General features: G+C 39.5%; 1 protein-coding gene across 4 annotated transcripts in view; it reads left to right on the top strand.

Annotated features, from left to right (window-relative positions):
• The window catches only part of DOCK4 (dedicator of cytokinesis 4), a 397,340-nt gene that overhangs the window by 162,647 nt on the left and 212,085 nt on the right, over positions 1-22,608 (top strand). For all 4 annotated transcript variants that reach the window (XM_038397445.2, XM_038397456.2, XM_038397428.2 and 1 more), the window contains exon 8: positions 3,120-3,271. In XM_038397445.2, the coding sequence (XP_038253373.1) occupies positions 3,120-3,271 (152 nt within the window). The remainder of the gene's footprint in view (positions 1-3,119; positions 3,272-22,608) is intronic.

The following is a 22,608-nucleotide window of genomic DNA, read 5'->3' as shown; positions in this document are numbered from 1 at the left end:
GTCCTGGATGACTGGAAAAAGGCTAATGTAGTGCCCATCTTTAAAAAAGGGAAGAAGGAGGATCCTGGGAACTACAGGCCAGTCAGCCTCACCTCAGTCCCTGGAAAAATCATGGAGCAGGTCCTCAATCAATTCTGAAGCACTTAGAGGAGAGGAAAGTGATTAGGAACAGTCAGCATGGATTCACCAAGAGCAAGTCATGCCTGACTAATCTAATTGCCTTCTATGATGAGATAACTGGCTCTGTAGATGAGGGGAAAGCAGTGGATGTGTTGTTCCTTGACTTTAGCACAGCTTTTGACACAGTCTCCCACAGTATTCTTGCCAGCAAGTTAAAGAAGTATGGGCTGGATGAATGAACTATAAGGTGGATAGAAAGTTGGCTAGATTGTCGGGCTCAACGGGTAGTGATCAATAGCTCCATGTCTAGTTGGCAGCTGGTATCAAGTGGAGTGCCCCAAGGGTCGGTCCTCGGGACGGTTTTGTTCAATATCTTCATAAATGGTCTGGAGGATGGTGTGGATTGCACCCTCAGCAAGTTTGCAGATGACACTAAACTGGGAGGAGAGGTAGATGGAGGGATAGATTACAGAGGGCCCTAGACAAATTAGAGGATTGGGCCAAAAGAAATCTGATGAGACTCAACAAGGACAAGTGCAGAGTCCTGCACTTAGGACAGAAGAATCCCATGCACCGCTACAGACTAGGGACCGAATGGCTCGGCAGCAGTTCTGCAGAAAAGGACCTAGTGGTTACAGTGGACGAGAAGCTGGATATGAGTCAACAGTGTGCCGTTGATGCCAAGAAGGCCAATGACATTTTGGGATGTACAAGTAGGGGCATTGCCAGCAGATCGAGGGACATGATCGTTCCCCTCTATTTGACATTGGTAAGGCCTCATCTGGAGTACTGTGTCCAGTTTTGCGCCCCACACTACAAGAAGGATGTGGAAAAATTGGGAAGAGTCCAGCGGAGAGCCACAAAAATGATTAGGGGACTGGAATACATGACTTATGAGGAAAGGCTGAGGGAACTGGGATTGTTTAGTCTGCGGAAGAGAAGAATGAGGGGGGATTTGATAGCTGCTTTCAACTACCTGAAAGGGGGTTCCAAAGAGGATGGATCTAGACTGTTCTCAGTGGTAGCAGATGACAGAACAAGGAGTAATGGTCTCAAGTTTCAGTGGGGGAGGTTTAGGTTGGATATTAGGAAAAACTTTTTCACTAGGAGGGTGGTGAAACACTGGAATGCATTACGTAGGGGAGGTAGTGGAATCTCCTTCCTTAGAAGTTTTTAAGGTCAGGCTTGACAAAGCGCTGGCTGGGATGATTTAGTTGGGAACTGGTCCTGCTTTGAGTAGGGGGTTGGACTAGATGACCTCCTGAGGTCCCTTCCAATCCTGATATTCTATGATTAGGCTGTGCCAAAATTAATGGAATTGAAATAATATAGCCATTGTATGAGTATTGTCACTCTTAATCTTATTGGGTTGTGAGGTTTCTTCAGCTAATATAATAACATGGATGTCAATAAAGCTATATGAGACAACTCTCCTTTGGGCTTCTCAGGACACAGAGAGAACAGGAGTACTTGTGGCACCTTAAAGACTAACAAATTTATTTGAGCATAAGCTTTCATGAGCGTGAGCTGAAGCTCACGAAAGCTTATGCTCAAATAAATTTGTTAGTCTCTAAAAGATGCCACAAGTACTGTTTTCTTTTTGCGGATACAGACTAACATGGCTGCTACTCTGAAACCTGTCAGGACACAGAATGATCCATTTTATTTTATGGGAAATTATCATAATTATTTCTCCATTATTTCTGGCCTGATCCATACAAACTCCATTGAAGTAAATGCAAAGACTCCAATTGACTTCAGTAGGATTTGGATATGACCTATGGTAATAAATTGCTGCAGTAATACAGATCAGAGTCTTATCTGCTTAAGTTTAAAAACTTTTTTTAAACTAAGTTTTACTCTTGTTAACGCAAATGTATTTCAATAATTAACATGGGCCATAGAATAAAGCACATATGATAAGATTGGGCCCATATAAATGTGAGCTGGCATATTTACATTTGCTAATATTCTTTTTTTACTATATATTCTGATTTGTCATTTGACTTGACATTACAGATCACCTGTTTCATTGTGGTGTCAGTTCAGTATTGGGGTTACGTGTTGAAAACACTGGGCTGGTCTTTCTCAAAGTTCAAAACTGTATGTAGTATTACAGAATCATATTTGGACACTTAATATGAAATATTTTTCTAATTATGTGGAAAAGAAACTAATCAAGTGAAGAAAAATGAAAAATTAAGTGAAAAACGCTGAGTACTTCATAAGGTTAGCTAAATTGGATAAGAAGAATAAAAGAAATAAAATTAGCTATTGCTAACGTGGGCAATCTTACTAAAATTAGTTATCAGCTAAGAGACATAAATTTTAAAAATTAAAAAAGGAGAAAAGCAAAAGATGTTAGCTTACATTGAGGATTAAGTACTTTGGAAGTGTCAGCATTTAAAATTACATTTTTTTTATCACAATGTAAGAGACAGAAATAGTACTACTTGATTTTCCAATCCTGGGTTCTGTTAAAATGATCAAACTATAAACTGATAAATGAAGTTATTAAGGGAAAAAGCAACTCACCTACAGAGCAGTCTGGCACAGATTATACAATGTCAAAGTGAACCTTTTGGTTTTAGAATAATAACTACAAAGCAACAGTATAGTTTATTTTAAAGCTTTTTCAGGAGGAATACTTTAAACCAGATTTTGAATAAAGCGTGCGTACATACCTGCTTACGGTGGTTTTGGGTTCTGGTGGTTAGAAGAAGGAGCTGGAAGTTTAGAGGTTAATGGATTCTAACAGTCCCAACTGAGACAGTGTGTAACCCTGATTAAGTCACACCAGCACCTTATTCCTATTATCTGGGAAATAGACAAAAATCAGTTGGCTCATTGCAGAACAGGTGCTACATCTAAAATGAGGGGTTTGGGATTAAGTAGTTACCCCCACATTTAGAATTTTTAACTATGTTTAATGTATTGGGCTTTTTTATAAATATTTGAACCTGCTGATACATGTGGTGGTGGTTGATGCCAATATGTAGATGGAGCATCGTCATCGAAAGAAAGACACTCCTGTGCCAGCAAGCAGCCATCATCTTTTTGTGCAGATGAAGAGTCTGATGTGTTCCAATCTAGGAGAGGAACTGGAAGTCATCTTCTCACTGTTTGATAGTAAAGAGAATCGACCAATCAGGTAATAACATCAGTTTTCATGTATATATTTCAAAACCACAATTCAGAAGGACTTAGATTAGTCTTACATGATGGAGGTAGTTGTGATACATTTAGGACTTGCCCTACACAGTGTAGCAATGCTGAGTATGGGGGTCTGATTTCTAAAGTGCACTGATGAGTTGCACATTAATTGGTCCATATAGACCCTGCTGATGTGCACTAAAGGTTCCCTAGTTCAGGGGTTCTCAACCTTTTTCTTTGAGGCCCCCCCACCATGCTATAAAAACTCGATGGCCCACCAGTGTCACAATAATTGGATTTTTGCATATATAAAGGCAGGGCCGTCTTTCTGCCCTGGGTCCCAGCAAGTCTAATGCTGGCCCTGCTTGGTGGACCCCCTGAAACCTGCTTGCGGCCCCCTCAGGGGGCCCTGGACCTCAGGTTGAGAACCACTGCCCTAGTTGATTCTCAGACTAATTAATGCACAACATGTTAGTGCAGTTTAGAAATCACAGCCCTGTAGTGTGCAGCACCCCACTGTGCAGACAAGCCCTTAGTTATACTTTCAGAAACAGATATAGGATGGCCTTGATTATTAGAGGAGCATTAGTAACCTTTGTAATACCATCCTAGTTTCAAATTAATTTCTTTTCTCCACCAAGTTCTTCACTTTTTTCAAATATTATTTTGTTTTTGTGTGAGAGGTTGGAGGTGTGTGCCTCCACGTGCACGTTTGCACATATAGTATTTACTTCGTAACCTGGGGGTCATTTTTAGCTGCTCCTTCTCTTCAGCATTTAGATTGCATCCGTATTTTGCTGCCGCTTCCTCCATAATGTTTCTAAGATCCATTTGCTTTATGTTCAGACAGCCAAAATTCTGTCCAGGCCCTTATTTCCTGTTTTGATTACTGTAACCTTCTGTGGACTCCTTAATAACCATGCCATCCCTTTCCAGTTCATACAAAATACAGTTTCTAATGTCATCCTCCTTTGTCATCACTGTGACAATATGGTCTTCCCCCTTCCACTTGCAAAACTGGCTTCTATGGTTCTGTGGGGCTCATATTTTTTAATTCCCTATGTTTTCTTTTTTAGTCACCTTTTGAATCTGGATCATCAGTATCACCAATGCTGGTAGTGGTGGGCCCCAGAAGACAGCAAGCTTGTGCTGTATGTTTCTCAGAAGGACACAAGAGAAGGGGATGGGGTGGGACAACACTGTTGTGTTGTGGGCAAGATGGGGAGGAGCAAGGGATAGGCATAGAGCCATGGAAGTGTTGTACATTGCTCACCCCCATCCTCTGCACTCATCTGGACAGGAGAGAAGATAATGGGGGGATAGGATCATGCTGCATTTTGTCCACACTTAATATATGTGAGCATAGGGAAGGGAGCCCGGTGTGGAAGAGTCTCAAGGGTCTGGTCTGAAAGGAAGTGTGTCGAGGACTCTGGGAATGTGAATCATGAAATGCTTCCTGCTCTCCTGGGTACAGACAGAGTGTAGGATGGAAGTGGGCAATGTCTTTCTACAGTGAAGGAATTTTGAGACCAGACTGCAGGGTAAACATATCTTAGGTAAGATGGCACAAGACCTCATGAAGAATTAAATAAGTCACTGGTATGGGATCATTAATAGGATAATAGTTGTTAATAGTGTGAAAACAAATGGCTTTATGTGATATCTGTGAGAATCTTTTCATTCATGGCCGAGGGAATATTTTAGATCAAGTGGAAATCATGACAGAATTTGACAAAATGACATCTGACCATTTTTGGTAGAAAAAGGGTAAGGAGATGTCTGCCTGCTATTTTGGAGGAAAACCACCCAGAATAAATTGATTCTTGTTGCTAGTGAGATTGCACAAACATCTGTTTCTAGGGTCAAAACTGCTAGGTACAATTATGTAATCCTAGACAGCACATCTGACATTAGTCACCTAAAACAGTTCACTGTCATATTGAGAATTGTGGCCACCTGTGAGTAGGAGGCATCAAGGAATATTTTCTGGAATTCATTCCAGTGAATGGCAGAACAGGTGAAGGGTTAATTGAGAGAGAGCTTCAGAACTTGAAGGAGCATAAACTGGACATTTAGGACTGCTGAAGGCAAGGGTATGGCAGTAGTAGTATGAAATGCAAGAAACTGAAATGCTTTTATGAGCACGCACAACTTCTAGAGTTATCAGTAACCCATGTGCCTGCCATGATCTGAACCAGGTTGTTACTGACAGTCCATTCCTCAGAAATTGTGGAGTTGCTCTATAGCTATTTAGAGTTGCTTTACAATCTCTGTGCTTTCTCATCACCTCACTGGCAAATCTTAAAGCATGTTGCCATGATTCAAAATAGCGTGGTGGGAAAGCAGGATAAACTCTGTGAAAGCAGTTTCCTATGCACTGAAGCGTTTTTTGAGATGCACTACTAAAGAATGCTGAAAATATTGAAACCAGTAGAGCATGAACTTCTTGTAGATGTTGCCAAACTGGTAAATGAAGTATCAGTCCTACACAACGTTCCTTCTAATTTTTTTTCCCTCCATGTGCGGAATGAATTTTGTTATGTGCACCGATATCTAGGTAATGTGCGGATGTGCCACCAGTAGAGACAAAAAACCTAGATGTAATGTATATTTTTAAAAAGTTACCAATGGGGATAATTACTCCAGCCAGGACAGGTTAGTTATTAGAACTTACTACTCAAAGAATTAGATTTAAGTATAAGAGAAAAATAAAAATTATGAAATGCATAGACCAGTCAAAACACTAAAATAACACCCTTTGAAAGAATAAAATTGCAGAGAATATATGTGAATTGCAGGAAGTACCAAGAAGTAACAACAACAATAATACAGGTATATGTTGGGAGGTGAGTGTGAAAGACACTGTGTGTGTGTGTGTGTGTGACGTGTGTGTGTGTGTGTGTGTGTGTGTGTGTGAGAGACACACACACACACACAGACTGTATGTGTGTGAGACAGAGTGTGTGTGCAGTAGTTGCTGGGGAAGTCTATGAGAGACGGTGCATTGTCTCTTTGAGGCACTCACTCACCATGTTCGTTCAGACCTGTCCCCCTCCCCGGCTCTGCAGAGATGGCATACATGAGTGGGGGGGACACCCTGACATCAGCACCCCCCTGCTCCCCACTCTGTACTGCAAGCAGGCAGGGACCTGGAGCAGCTGGCCAGGGGCTCCAAAGCAGAGGGCAGCAGCAACATGGCTGCAAAGCAGTGGAGGGAGGGCACCTGAACACACGGATGTGCGCAGCTCTACTAATGAAGTGTGTGGCGCTTGATTCACTCCTGGGCAGCTGCGCAACCATGCAGCTTATAGGGAACACAGGTCCTACACATTCATTATGTGCATAGAAGAATGATACGATGTGCTTGTTGACCCGAACTATGTCTGCAAGATATTTCAGAATGTTTCAGCTAAGGTGTCTGTCTAATTCAGGCTTCTTTGTGCAAGTCGTGGTGTGTTAGAGAAAAAACAGTGGAATCTATTCTGATCAACCTCGTGTTAATACCGCTAAGGTAGTTAAGGGGCTAGATTTATCATTTTAATTCCTTGAAACAAGAAAGAAAAATCTTTGATTAGGAATGGCAGGATGAGAACATGCACTAATTCAAAGTGGATTTCTTCAACAATTTGCTGGGTTACAGCATTAGCCTCACTTGTGTTTATAGCTACTTTATGAGTTCCAACAAAAATGTGGATTTTTCCATTACATCACATTATGCAGTAGTCTTTCAGAAAATGTACTGAGAGTAAAGTACAGAGCTCTGAAAATAAAATACCAGTAGACAAAACAAATAATCATTCTTACAAAGAAGTTGCAAAGTCTTGCTGAAATGATACAGACCTCACCTTGATCATCAGTTTTCTTGTGAAGAATAGACTGCAGCAGGCTTGTTTTCACACCTGTGGTGCACTGCATGTTTTTGCATTTCTGCCTGTTAATGTAGCTTCTGTAGAATGAAACTTGACAAACTTAAAATGGTCAGGACATATTTGAGGTCTTAAGTGAGCCAATAAAGACTCTCAGAATTTGACAGTGAAAGCGGTACAAAATGAAGATTCCAGAAACCTTACCTATAATAGTCAGATAAAGCAATTTGTCCCTAAAAACTGTGAGAGATCTACCAGACAACTGAAGACTATGGCGCTCCATGTGTACACAAATGTCTGTCGTGCAGATCGGTTTGCAACACATCCATTATACATTTGTTGCTGTTTTGCTAGGGCTGTGGAGTTATTTTTGTTTTTTAAATTGTATTAAAACTCAGGATTTGCTATTTTGATGAGTAGCACAAATTAAAATAATGAAGTGACAGCTGTGTGGAAATAGCAAAAGCCCTGTGAAACAGGAGTGAGTAACAGCTGTAGAGATGTGCTTTTTGTCACAGCTGAAAACACTTCTGTAAATGTTCCTTAAGACAAAATACCAAACTATTTGGGGTGTTTGAGAAATTATGTTCATAGGTGTGGAAATGGCAGTACTTGCAGGGCATTGCTGCTTATCGAGTTGAAAGACATTAAAGGCATTAGTGGAATTAAACTGTATTATAACCGCTACTTCCCGATAAATGGGCTCTCCATTTGTTCAGAATAGATGTGTGTGTGAATTTGGTAGGAAGAGAAGATGCTTTCTGCTATGAATAAATAATTCAGTGGGACTGTATGAAGGAAGAATCCCCATCATTACTATATTAGGTGGGTAAGGATAGTGTCTTAGCCACTACTACCCTCCAGAAAGCATAAGAACCACGTCATCTGTACAATGGAATGAAAACTACAGATGCAGAGCACGGATGCCTTCTCTGTCAAAAACAAGGCTATACACTGGCATACTTTTCTTGTTAGCAGCAGCCTATGCACCTTGTGTTAACTAACTGATGCTCGTTAATCAATTTCAGAGTAATGAGTAAATATTTAATAGGATTTTGAAAAAAATACCATTTTATACAAATTGTAAGTAAATAATTGATTGGTAGTTGTTTGTTCATACAAATGTGAATATTTAATGGTAGTAAAGTTCAGAAAACATTTTAATTACTTTCTTTTTTAGAAACATCAGCAGATTTTAGTTATCATTTTACTCAAATGTAAAGTAAGCCCTTTACTTATATGAATAGTCTGAAGGAATGATTACAGGGGGATTACTTATTGAAGTGTAAGTCTTTTGCAGATTGGGACTTATTACTCCGAAGTTGTGAGATCAGTAAACTTAGTAGTAATAAAAAGTACATTGATTCATAGATTCATAGATACTAAGGTCAGAAGGGACCACTCTGATCATCTAGTCCGACCTCCTGCACAGCGCAGGCCACAGAATGTCACCCACCACTCCTATGAAAAACCTCACCCATGTCTGAGCTATTGAAGTCCTCAAATCATGGTTCAAAACTTCAAGGAGCAGAGAAGCCTCCCTCCAGTCAACCATGCCCCATGCTACAGAGGAAGGCAAAAAAACCTCCAGGGCCTCTCCAATCTGCCCTGGAGGAAAACTCCCTCCCGACCCCAAACATGGCAATCAGCCAAACCCTGAGCACATGGGCAAGATTCACCAGCCAGATACCCAGGAAAGAGTTTTCTATAGTAAATCAGATCCCATCCATCTAATATCCCATCTCAGGGGATTTGGCCTATTTACCCTGAATATTTAAAGATCAATTACTTACCAAAATCCCATTATCCCATCATACCATCTCCTCCATAAACTTATCGAGTAGAATCTTAAAACCAGATAGATCTTTTGCCCCCACTGCTTCCCTTGGAAGGTTATTCCAAAACTTCACTCCTCTGATGGTTAAAAACCTTCGTCTGATTTCAAGTCTAAACTTCCTGGTGGCCAGTTTATACCCATTTGTTCTTGTGTCCACATTGGTGCTGAGCTGAAATAATTCCTCTCCCTCTCCTATATTTATCCCTCTGATATATTTATAGAGAGCAATCATATCTCCCCTCAACCTTCTTTTAGTTAGGCTAAACAAGCCAAGCTCCTTAAGTCTCCTTTCATAAGACAAGTTTTCCATTCCTCGGATCATCCTAGTAGCCCTTCTCTGTACCTGCTCCAGTTTGAATTCATCCTTTTTAAACATGGGAGACCAGAACTGCACACAGTATTCTAGGTGAGGTCTCACCAGTGCCTTGTATAACGGTACTAAAACCTCCTTATCCCTACTGGAAATGCCTCTCCTGATGCATCCCAAAACCGCATTAGCTTTTTTCACAGCCATATCACATTGGCAGCTCATAGTCATCCTATGATCAACCAATACTCCAAGGTCCTTCTCCTCTTCCGTTACTTCTAATTGATGCATCCCCAACTTATAACTAAAATTCTTGTTATTAATCCCTAAATGCATAACCTTACACTTCTCACTATTAAATTTCATCCTATTACTATTACTCCAGTTTACAAGGTCATCCAGATCCTCCTGTATAATATCCCGATCCTTCTCTGAATTGGCAATACCTCCCAGCTTTGTATCATCTGCAAACTTTATTAGCACACTCCCACTTTTTGTGCCAAGGTCAGTAACAAAAAGATTAAATAAGATTGGTCCCAAAACCGATCCCTGAGGAACTCCACTGGTAACCTCCCTCCAACCTGACAGTTTGCCTTTCAGTAGGACCCGTTGCAGTCTCCCCTTTAACCAATTCCTTATCCACCTTCTGATGTTCATATTGATCCCCATCTTCTCCAATTTAACTAATAATTCCCCATGTGGCACGGTATCAAATGCCTTACTGAAATCTAGGTAAACTAGATCCACTGCATTTCCTTTATCTAAAAAATCTGTTACTTTTTCAAAAAAGGAGATTAGGTTGGTTTGGCACGATCTACCTTTTGTAAAACCATGTTGTATTTTGTCCCATTTACCATTGACTTCAATGTCCTTAACTAATTTCTCCTTCAAAATTTTTTCCAGGACCTTGCATACTACAGATGTCAAACTAACTGGCCTGTAGTTACCTGGATCACTTTTTTTTCCTTTCTTAAAAATAGGAACTATATTAGCAATTCTCCAATCATTCGGTACTATTCCTGAGTTTACAGATTCATTAAAAATTCTTGCTAATGGGCTTGCAATTTCAGGTGCCAATTCCTTTAATATTCTTGGATGAAGATTATCTGGGCCCCCCGATTTAGTCCCATTGAGCTGTTTCAGTTTCGCTTCTACCTCTGATATGGTAATATCTACCTCTATATCCTCCTTCCCATTTGTCATGCTACCATTATCCCCAAGATCCTCTTTAGCCTTATTAAAGACTGAGGCAAAGTATTTGTTTAGATATTGGGCCATGCCTAGATTATCTTTAACCTCCGCTCCATCCTCAGTGTTAAGCGGCCCCACTTCTTCCTTCTTAGTTTTCTTCTTATTTATATGGCTATAGAACCTTTTACTATTGGTTTTAATACCCTTTGCAAGGTCCAACTCTACTCGACTTTTAGCCTCTCTGACTTTATCCCTACTTCTTCTGACCTCAATTAGGTAGCTTTCCTTGCTGATCCCTCCCATCTTCCACTCCCTGTATGCTTTCTGCTTCTTCATAATCACCTCTCTAAGATGCTTGCTCATCCAGCTTGGTCTACAACTCCTTCCTATCAATTTTTTCCCCTTTCTTGGGATACAGGCTTCCGATAGCTTCTGCAGTTTTGATTTAAAGTAATCCCAGGCCTCAACTACCTTTAGATCCATAAGTTCTTCAGTCCAATCCACTTCCCTAACTAATTGCCTTAATTTTTGAAAGTCAGCCCTTTTGAAATCAAAAACCCTAGTTGCAGATTTATTTTTGTTAATCCTTCCATTTAGTTTGAACTGAATTAGCTCATGATCACTTGAGCCAAGATAGTCCCCTACAACCATTTCTTCTATGAGGTCCTCGCTACTCACCAAAATTAAATCTAAAATGGCATCCCCTCTCGTCGGTTCAGCAACTACTTGATGAAGGAATCCATCAGCTATCGCATCTAGGAAAATCTGAGCCCTATTATTATTACTAGCACTGGTCCTCCAGTCTATATCTGGGAAGTTAAAGTCTCCCATGATCACGCAGTTTCCATTAATATTTACTTTATTAAAGACATTAAAAAGGGCTCTATCCATATCCAAATTAGATCCCGGAGGTCTATAGCACACCCCAAGCACTATCGTAGGAGAGGCTTTACTAGTTTTCTTCCCCAATGTAATTTTTGCCCAGACAGACTCTGTCTTATCCATTGCATCGCTTCTTATTTCTTTACATTCTAACTCATCGTTGATATACAATGCTACTCCACCCCCTTTACCTTTGTTTCTGTCTTTCCTAAACAGCACATACCCTTCAATACCTGTAGTCCAGTCATGACTACTATTCCACCATGTTTCTGTTATCCCTATAATATCTGGTTTCACTTCCTGCACCAGTAGCTCTAGTTCCTCCATTTTGTTACCTAGACTCCTCGCATTGGTGTACAAACATTGATCTGTTATCAGAGACATGATCTGCGCTAATCTCTTAAGTATGAAGTGCATGTGGAGGGAAAATAAAAGAGAAATGGGTGTACTAATGGCAGTATATAGACTATAACAGAGTTCAAAAAAGAACAAGGTAAATTCATGGAGCAGAGGTCCATCAATGGCTATTAGCCAGGATGGACATGGATGGTATCCTTACCCTCTGTTTGCCAGAAGCTGGGAATGGGCAACAGTGGATGGATCACTTGCTGATTACGTGTTCTGCTCATTCATTTTGAAGCACCTGACATTGGCCATTGTAGGAAGACAGGTTACTGGGCTAGATGAACCTTTGGTCTGACCCAGTATGGCTGTTCTTATGTTCAGTTTCATTCCCTGACTCTTTTTTGTCATTCATGCAGCACCCAGCTCCCTTTTATGTGGTTTGCAATAGGTCTGTATTTTTTAAAATTTGTGTTTTTTCTCATAACCTCAAGATTTGACAGACTGTATGTAATTAAAATACCAGTTTAAAAAAGTAGTCAGAGAAAATTAATACCTTTAATGTTTAACAGAAGGGGTTTGCTCTTTTTCTATGGAACACTTGATTTTTTCATAAAATATTTTCTCCCCTCACAAAATGTAGAAAATGTTATATCAGAAGTTTCATTTTCCCATACTTTATGAGTAAATTTGATTAAAGGACATTCATTGGGCTAGATTCTGTACTGTGGCAGTGATTTGCTGAGCACAGCAAGGATGAGTGGAATTTAGGGAGCTGATTACTGCTCCTCTCTTCTCTGCCCTGCTGCAACCTGGAGTAGCTTAGAGCAGCCTCTAGTCTGCAAGCTTCCAGGTTGCTCTTAACTAGGCCAACTGGCAGCAGTCCTCAAGGAGCCATCTTCCAGCTGAGAATAGATGGAGCATAGCATGCTGCAGCTCTACATTCCCTTTCCTCCCTTGACATGCCCAGTATATTGGGGCTTTAGAAGGCAGTGACAGAAGAACTGGCTATGTCAGCTCTATGCACACTGGAAATCCCCGGTTGGAGCAATGCAGTTTGTTTCTACTCTCTTTGTGTCACCTGAGTGTCACAAAGGGAGCAGGACAACGAATCCTCCCCATTGTTCATCGATAAAATCTTAGGCATAATGAAACTGAATTTTTTGTTGCATTTTACTAAGGGGAAAAATACATTGTCCCACTAGAAAGTAACTCAGGTTGGTATTGCCTTATTTTTTCCACAAAGTGAATTGTGGTTTACGAGCTACAGTGTTAGTTATTTGCACATTTTTAAAGCATTTTGATATACATGGATAAGGTATATAATCTTAGACTTTGATACATGTTGATGATTTGATCTTGTATGATCATGTCATTTCTGCAAAATTCATAACTGCTGATTTTCTAATCCACAGTAGGTAGGACCTTTAAATTTCAGAATAGTGCTGGAAGGGTTTGATGTTATCTTCTTTCTTTCCTATGGGGATACTGAAGTGATTCATGGTATCTCTGTAACATTTCTATGCTTTGAAAATGAAAAACAAACCAACTTAGTAATATTGGAAAAATGATGGTTTAATAAACTGAGTTTCATATTAAGGTGCAAGAAAGTTTGTCCTCTGTCCATAGTGAAGTTTAATTTTCCTCACAGTACTGTCAGAAGCAGAACAGATTTACAATTTAGCCTTTGCACTATGAAAGGGAATGAGGGGTTGTTCCCATGACAGGACTGAGAGATTCTCATTGACACAAGTGTATCCTAGCAAGCAAGCCAAACCAAACAATGGACAGATAGAATAATGGTGTAAGAGCTTTAGTCATTGACTTCATTGGGGAACAGAATCAAGCCCCACATGAATAAATAGGAAATCACCTCATGATGCACTTCTACAGTGCGATACTGAATTTATATTGTATACTGTATATACTGAGGAAATTATTTTTATTCTATCAAGGTTGAAATTTTGTTAATTTTTTTTATGATTTAGTCATTGAGAGTTGTCTCATTTCAATACTGTGGTTGTCAGCCTATACATTTATGGGATTCACATCTTAACAGCTAAATGTGTCCTCAGATAATGGGTAGCTTCTCAGGGCCTAGCCCGTTTCATTGTTCATAAACAGTGCTTGTGTGCACACACACCCTGGACCCAGCAGGAGAATGAAATTAAAAACTATATTGATTCTTCATAACTTCTGGCTTGTACTACTTTGTAGTCTTGAGTCAGTATTATTAATCAATTATTCTTTTTGTATGTTATGTTTTTTATAAGGCAATATTGTCAAATCATTGATAACAATAGTTAACATTTATATAGTACTTGTCATCTTCAAACAACTTAACAAATATTAGCATATTAATTTTCCCAACATACTCTGTGAGATAGATAACTAAAATTCTTCCCATTTTATAGATGGGAGGGCCTGAGGTAAGAATAGGTAAATTGAGTAGCCCAGGATCAGAGCAGGAGTCAATGTAAGAACTTAGTAGAGTTCGGGAGAATCCTGGTTTCTAGTAATTTGAAGTGACCTCATCATGACAGTTCATTGGAAAATTGTTTTCCCATCCTGCAAAATGTTTTGAGATTTCAAACATATTCTCATTCTGTGATGGGATGAAACTAAGACTTTTCAAAGTTTCTTTTTTGTGAAAAACGAGAGAGATGCCCCAGAATAGCTGGTATCCCAGTGGATAGAGCACTCACCTGGGATGTGATAGTCTCAGGTTCAAGTCTCTGTTCTGTCTTATTCAGACCAGGAAACTAATGCAGTCCTATTTAGAGAAGACTATGTTAATATGAAGTAGGAACCTTTTAGTTCATGCCCATAGTGTCCACAAAGGGGGATTTCAACGCGGCATTTTGGCGCACATACCCATAGTCGGGATTGCGAGGCAGTGTAGCCATAGCCTTGGAACCTTGTTAGCATAACACACTGAGGTTGAAAGAATGCAACAGTTCGTTTTCTGGGTTGATGTAAAATGGTGGATGGTAGTATTGATAGGCAAATATTCAGAACGTTGAATTGTCCTTTAGCCTTGTGACATTGCCTTCAATGGGAAACATGCAGTATTTTGAATGTGTACTGTTAAGTCTGCATATGGACACTCCTCCATTATGGTGCTAAGTGTTCTGTGGTTATTTGAATTTGTTTTGGGGAGTTTTTGCCCTCATACCAGAACAAACAGATCATTTAAATTAACCTCTATTGTAATTAGGTCAGAATGACAGAGCTAGTAAGTGTTTAACAGGTTACATACACTTAAGAATCCATGACAATTTTGTGATTATTGCCCCTTTATTTCTCTCTGAATAAATCTGACATCTGATCATAATGTGTTTTCCTCCCCTTTTGCGACTTGCCAGCTGTGGTAGTTTGTGAAACTGTGTGGCCTCAGCATAGCCAGAGGGACCAATTACATTGAAGCTCTGATAAGACTGATTGTTTAATCAAAAATACATTGATTTTTTTAATCAGATCTTGGAAAAATGCAGCTTATCTGTTTTAATTCAAATTGGTTTTATAAGCAACAAGGGATACAGTCATAAGTTGGGTGACCCTCTGAACAATTTAAATTATCTACTGTGACTTGGTTAACTTTATGTCTAGTCATCAAAACGTTCCATTACTGCCAAGAATAAGAGACATACATTTGTGTAAGTAAGTTATTTAGTATATCAGTCATTGAGAGGCACTGTTCCAGTGGATAGGACGTTGGACAGGAAGACAGGAGATCTGGTGTGTGTTCATGGTTTGTCTGACTCATTGCATGTCCTCTGTTAAGGCCTTTTAGCTTTTCTGTGCCCAATTTCCCCATCTATAATATGGGGATTAAAACACCTTCTTTATTAAATGCTTTGAGATCCTCTGATGAAAATAGCTATATCAATGCTAAATATTATTAATTATGTACAGCACTTAAGAAGAATACAGTTTGCCCAGTAGAACACTATATTAATTGTATATGTATATCAGAGTGAATAAAGTATAGACATTTTTCTTCTCAACAGCACTACATCCATCTAGTGTTATACTTCACATTGCTACCTGAAGACTATAGTTTAATTTACAATAGCATGTGCCAGTTTATTGCAGCTGTGATTGATTTAATGAGTACAAAGTGGATGCAGATAGTGTTAAACGGGGTCTTCCAAATAGTTGTTAACATTTTCTGAGGCAAACCATACCAAAAGCTGAGCTGTGTGTGAGAGCAGGGTAATCTTGGTTTTAGTATTTTTAGGTTCTTCAGTCTTGAAATTGCAGACCAGAAGTGCTTACATACTACTGTGGTAAGTGTTATAGAAAATCCTAAATTAGATGGTAAGACCCTATGCAGACACAGATTGAGATTATATCTACTTTCCAGATAACTGCTTTATCCCATTTTCCTCAGAGGCTTTTACCTGTCGTGTGTGGAAACTACTAACACAAATTTAAATTCATAACACATTGCTAACTAGAGATCTCTCTGCTTTTTTATTTAAAACACATCATCTCAGCTGCCATCATCTCAGAAACGAAAAAGGGAATAGAGCGTATACACACCCTAAGTTTGTTCCGATCACAAGTGTTCAATTCTTACATAGATTGGTATGCAAGAGAACAGTGCACCAGCACCTTCCTAAAATCCCAGTTGTTTTGCTGACCTTTAAATCTCTACAGTATCGGTGTCTTTGTATGTTATACTTCATCTGATACATTGCAGCAGAACATGCAAGTGATTTGTCTCTTATGATTTAGTAAAACTTACATTTGCTAACAAGGCACAAAGCTTCCATCTAATCATGCCTTTTCTAAACCATTTGGTTTATGGGGTTAGCATTGTCCAAATAAGGTCATCTATTAACACAAAAATTATAAGGTAATTATAATTCAGAAGGGTGGAGATGTGTATACTTTGTGACTGTGTCAATATGATATGAAAGTCTTGCCACAAATGACTGATACCTGTGGACTCGTACATATGAGGAGCAAAGATAAATCCCCCTCTTTCCATCACCTTGAACTCCCTTGTTTTATAAATATCATATTGTCCTCAGAGGAGCACACATTCATAAACTGTATTAACAAATAGGGGTAGATCATTTATCCTAGGCTAATGAGAGCAAGATGTATTATGCATTTTCCCTTTTGTGCCCTTAGTTATATACTTAAAGGTTACAATACACTTCCTTTCACAACCATGTAAAAGAATAAACCAGAATTATCATTTCATTATCTCTATGTAGTACTCTCAACTTCACCTTTTTAAGTGGCATTAATATAAATAATTAATTCTTTTCACATTTTCCTCATTCTATTTTACAGTTGCTTTCAAATAGTACTTTTGAAAATCCATTGCAACCTATGAACTGCAGTCTGTCCATTTATCAAAATGTTTCCTTCTTTGCATGCGTGTTGATTTTTTGGTGTAGGATTACTCAAGGGCTGGGCTGCTACCATTGATTTATTTCAGAAATAAAAAAACATTTCAGCATCTGTGATTAGGGAGGGAAGGATGTGGAGTACTGCATAAAGAGTTGCATGGATTTTGGAAAAGGAGGAAAAGAGTGTGTTGTTTCCACAAAACCTGGTTCAAACTTCCAAACTTTGAGATCCTTCACCTCCCAATAAAAGCCCTAAGAATCCCATTAAATCAAATTTACACATTTTTCTGAGTGAGTATAGGCTGAGAATACTGCCTCCCATGGCCTCAACTGAGCAAAAAGTCTAAGTATGTGTATCCCTTTAAGCTTGTGAGTCAAAGGGACTATCTTTAAAGTTACATATGTTTAAATATCTTACAGAATTGAGGCCTGTGATCCTAGATCGGGTTTGGCAACCTTCGGCACGCTGCCCATCAGGGTAATCCACTGGTGGGCTGTGAGACATTTTGCTGACCATTTGTTGACATTTGTTGACCATCCACAGGCATGGCCCCCCCGCAGCTCTCAATGGTCGCAGTTGGCCATTCCCGGCCAGTGGGCGTGGGCCACAGGGCCATGCTGGCCACCACTTCCTGCAGCTCCCATTAGCTGGAAATGGTGAACCACCGGCCACTAGGAGCTACAGGGGGCCCTGCCAGCGGACGGTCAACGAAAACAAACTGTCTCGCAGCCCACCTGCAGATTATCCTCATGAACTGCATGCCAAAGGTTGTCAACCCCTGTCCTAGACACTGCCATCTGTGAATGCAGGAGAACAGAACAATTCAAACCTGCATAACAGTACACAACACTTCCTGAAAGTCAGCAGAGGAGATGGGCTGTGGATAGACTGTCCTCAGAAGGTCATTGCAAGATCTCTGGAGCTTATTCCATAGAGGGCTGAGGCAACTCCAGCAGAACTCTTCTCCAAAGGGTTTTTATGTGGTAATAGCTCCTGGAGAATTTGCTACCAGTGCTCTGTTGGTTCCCCAGGTTGAGGGGAACATTAGCCGGATGTCCTGACATCACTTCCTCCCATTATTTTTGAAAGGAGGGAGATTCAGTTAGCTGCAACCAACTCATGCGTTAATGGCCAATATTTCTGTTTTTTATATACATTTCCTTCTCCAAGGAGAGATTGCTTAGGCTACCAAAGGGCAATTAGAAAGGGTCATTAGCAGCATGGTGACTCTTACAAAGGTGGCCTAGCAAGGAAGAATGTCAAGATTTGGTGGTAAAGAATTTAAGGATACAGCTGTCCAGTGTCTTTGATGTCATTTAAATAAGAAATTTACGGTAGAGAAACACAGCAATTTGAATATTTCCTCATGGTTAGTTGATGATGTGATCACCAAGCCCAATAACCAACCAGGAATTTTATTTTGGTCCTCTCTGATGTATGTGGGGAATGTGGTTACTGCCCTTTCTAGTCTTTTGATATCGTGGCTCCTCTCTCAAATGGTAAATAAGAGAACAAAGTAATACCTCAAAAGAGAGGAAAGAAGACAACTGCATTTGAGATTATTTTGTAGGTCTAAAATCCAGTTTTGGAAAGCTGTTTACGTGGATTGTGTATCTAAATTTGGGCAAGGAGCAGAAAATAAGTCTATAGCTAATATATTTTTAACAGCAGATAATATTTGTACGTGCTTTGACCATGTAAACCAGCATCTAAGTGCTAAGCATTGTGTTAAATCCAGTGTTTGTTGAAGGTTGTGAAAATTTGGAAGAATATATTGGTTTGTTAATAAACAGCAATAAGATAGGTATTGAAGAGAAGGATTGGTATCCACCACCATTTAAAAGAACTAATGCCATTCCCCCGAGGTAACACTGAAGAAGTTGTACACTTTCAGTTGTCTAAAAAGAGGCTTCCTGTTTATCATCTTTAATTATCTGATTCTAGTGGAAAAAGATGACTCAACTGGGGTGAACTCTGATTATATAGACACAGTTTAGTCTGAATGTATTTCTTGCCAGCAGAAGTTTGCATATGGTTCGGTATTGGTTTTGTGCCTTACCTGTCTCAGGGTGAATGTGTGAATATGATTGCTCGTAGAATACAGCTTGCTATAATTAAGAAATGTAGGTACTTTTTATTACCCATCACTTGGTCCATATTTATTGTTGCTTAAATATTCCTTTTTCCATATAAAGGATTAAAAGTCTCCCTTTCCTTTCTTCTTTGCTCCCTGCCCCCATAAGTCTGCATTAATTCCTTGTGGGCACCTGCCTGAGACAGAGCATATCTTGGGATTTTTCTGCAACTGGGGAGCTGGATATTATTTGGCTATGTGTGTGCTGTAGCATGAAATACTATTGTGATAGCAGACAGCTCAGTTTTGTCTGCAAGTTTCTCTGCATTGTGCAAGGAGTTTTCATTTCATATATCATTTAGCATGTATTGCACTGAGACTCCACAAATTCAGCAAATATACTTAGCACAAAAAAAGAAGAGGGGAATTTTTGTTGTTGTGTTTTTCTGAGAGTTAAACGCATTAATAATGGATTATATTTTAACTGCATTATCATAGCTGCACTAATTGCAAAATCAGATAATCTTAATCCTTTACAGAAAGTGAAGAAAAAAGAAAATGTCTGTAGAGGTTTGTGAAGGGCACAGATGACATTTGGAAGCTTAGAAATGTAAAGCAGGCTAGTTTGTTTTTTCAGACTTTCTAAAAGGGTTTTTCGGTGGACTCATGGATGAAGTGATGAAGTGAGCTGTAGCTCACGAAAGCTTATGCTCAAATAAATTTGTTAGTCTCTAAAGTGCCACAAGTACTGCTTTTCTTTTTGCGAATACAGACTAACACGGCTGCTACTCTGAAACCTGTATAATGAATGTTGGTTAAGAAAAGCTGGGCTGTGCATAACATGATCACTTGTGACTCTATTCCCAAGCTTCCTGCACCACGGGCCCCTCTTGGTCTCCTTGAGTGTACCCCTGGTAAGGTTTCAGCCTAATGCCATCGCTCTTCTTTCTGGGTAGAATCACAAGATCCTCTGAGATCAGGTCCTGACTGCCGTCCCCTATGATGACTTCAGCAGGTCTGACTTACCTTCAGCCTGCAGTTCTTTCCCTTCCAGGGGCAATGGTAGTGGTATCTAATAACCAAATAGCCTTCTTAAAGCAAAGTATTAGAACAAAAGCCATCTAGAGAAAACAGATCTTAAAACAATAAAACAGTCTATATACATGCCTTCCTCTCTCTAAGGGTTACCCCTCTCTCATTCCCTGGATCGGTGGAAGGCCCAACTCTGTCTGCCTATTCCTCTGGCCAATTCCTGACAGTTAGTAACCATTAATTTCAGCATTAATCAGCTGACATTTCCCCCCCCCTTCAATTGGGAAGGAATGATTTCAGATGTCCATTATGTTCTTATACATGCAAATTTGAGAACTGTAATGCTCTAGCTTAAAGAAAAGGAGTACTTGTGGCACCTTAGAGACTAACAAATTTATTTGAGCATAAGCTTTCGTGAGCTACAGCTCGCTTCATCGTATGCATTAAAAAGCCCTCTTCTTCACCACAGATCCCAGCATTTCCCTGTTTGAGACTCATTATCTATAAGCTTCATTTCTGTGTTTCAGTCTGGACCAGTAGTAATTATGTGGGCTTGGTCTACACTAGGAAAATGAGTTGTGAGTTGTGCTGGCTAACATGCTTTGATCAATATAATCTCCATTTGGCATCTGGTGTAAACACACTTGTCGTTTTCGACACTGGATGCTAAATGGTATTTACAATATGCACTTAAAACATAACTCAGCACACATACCTAGTTTACAGAAAACCATAGTCTTAAGATGCAGGCATGGTCAGAAAAGTGACTATGTAAAAATAACGCTTTATCATGCAATGGCATGTTCCTGGGTGTGTTTGAATGGCTACTTACTTTCTAATACCTGGTTGCACTGCAGAGCCAAAACAACTAAGTGAGAGTTAGCTAGATTCTGTTTCACCTTTCACAATAAAAAGAGAATTGCTAACCAAGATCCAGTTGCAGAATCTTTAGTACTGATGAGTGAGCCAGAAAACACACAACTGAACTTTCCGAACTTAGACTGAAGTTGCAGTGCTAGCTCCTAGAAATAAAAACATTTTTTTACTTGTAAACAGAGCAAATTTGATGTGGAAGTCAGGGGAAGCAAATAATCATAGAACTCCATGATGTAATTTTAATTCACTTTTCTGGTTACAGCTGCACTTTAAATATCTACTGGCAACTCATGGAAATATTTTAAAACCCTGCTATTTAGAAATGAGTATGGTTGTGTTTTTTGGTATTTTTCATGCTCTGTTTTTAAGTACGTATGACACTTGCATGAAAACCAGGATCTTTGTTTCTTAGAAGTTAATCGGATCCTGCTGTTTATTTCTTACTTTAAATCCACATCCTTTGTAACGTTGCTGGTAGTTGCCTTGGATATGACTCTGATGTCACAAAATGGGATTTTGACTTGAAATAAAACAGCAGGATGTGATGAATTCTTGAGAAATAAAGGTATTGTTTTTTGGTGGGAAGGAAAGAAAAAACAAAATGAATCAGCAGAACCATTTCTAAATACATTTTTAAAGATGTATATGAGGCATCAGCTTGAAGTTGACCACAGTGTTTGATATAATTTCAGACAGGTGCCTCTTAAAACACAGCATCACTTCAAAATGTTTTCATCCCAAAAAGCCATTCATCCCATCCTGAAAATATGCATAGCAATTGTATGTTGCCAACTCTTGTGATTTTAATGCAAATCTTACGACATCTCTTAAAGACCCAGGTTCATGTGATTACAAGAGAAATATAGCTTTTATATTATATTATATTATATTATATTATATTACAATCATGACTTATAAGCCAATCTCATGGGGTTTTTTTGGCACCAGACTCACAATTTTTGAACGCTTGGTGTTGGCAATACTGCAAATGAGACGTGCAGTTTTCTCAGTTCTTGATATTTTTTTAAAGTATAGAGAGAATACTGCCTTTCTTTTTGCTTCAGCTAAAAGTTGAGAATTCATAGGATCAGCTTGTACTTGTGTTGGGAGGAGAGGAGGAGCTGTGCGATGGTGGCAGTTGCAGGAGGAATTCTAGTTGGCTCAGAAATTCTTCCTAAGATTCTGGGAGACTCCATGCTGAATCATCAGCTCATCCGCTCTTCGAAAGCGCACAGTGCAGGCTCCCTCTCTTGTTGCATGGCTAGTACTGTAGGCTGGTGGTTCGGCCACATAGGTTTTGTCGATTGTTTTAGACACCAGTGTGGAGATTCCCAGGCTGTAGAGGTTTTTAGGCCTGGCAGAGTTCTCGCATGCCTCTGTCTGACAGGCAGCTCTGCTGGAGTTGTGAGCTATTTCTTGAGTGTCCCAGAATATTGGCTACCATCTTTGCCTGCGACTACACTTTGTTTTCTACACAGACTAAATGGGTCTCTAACACTTCCATTTAACATCCAAGTTACAAATTCTAGTTTCCTTCGGTCACATTTTCTGTTCAAAGAAG

The sequence above is a fragment of the Dermochelys coriacea genome, chromosome 1 (genome assembly GCF_009764565.3).
Source record: "Dermochelys coriacea isolate rDerCor1 chromosome 1, rDerCor1.pri.v4, whole genome shotgun sequence".
Classification (NCBI taxonomy): Eukaryota; Metazoa; Chordata; order Testudines; family Dermochelyidae; genus Dermochelys; species Dermochelys coriacea.
Note: the sequence above shows the minus strand (reverse complement) of the source record. Positions and strands in the feature narration are given on the sequence as shown.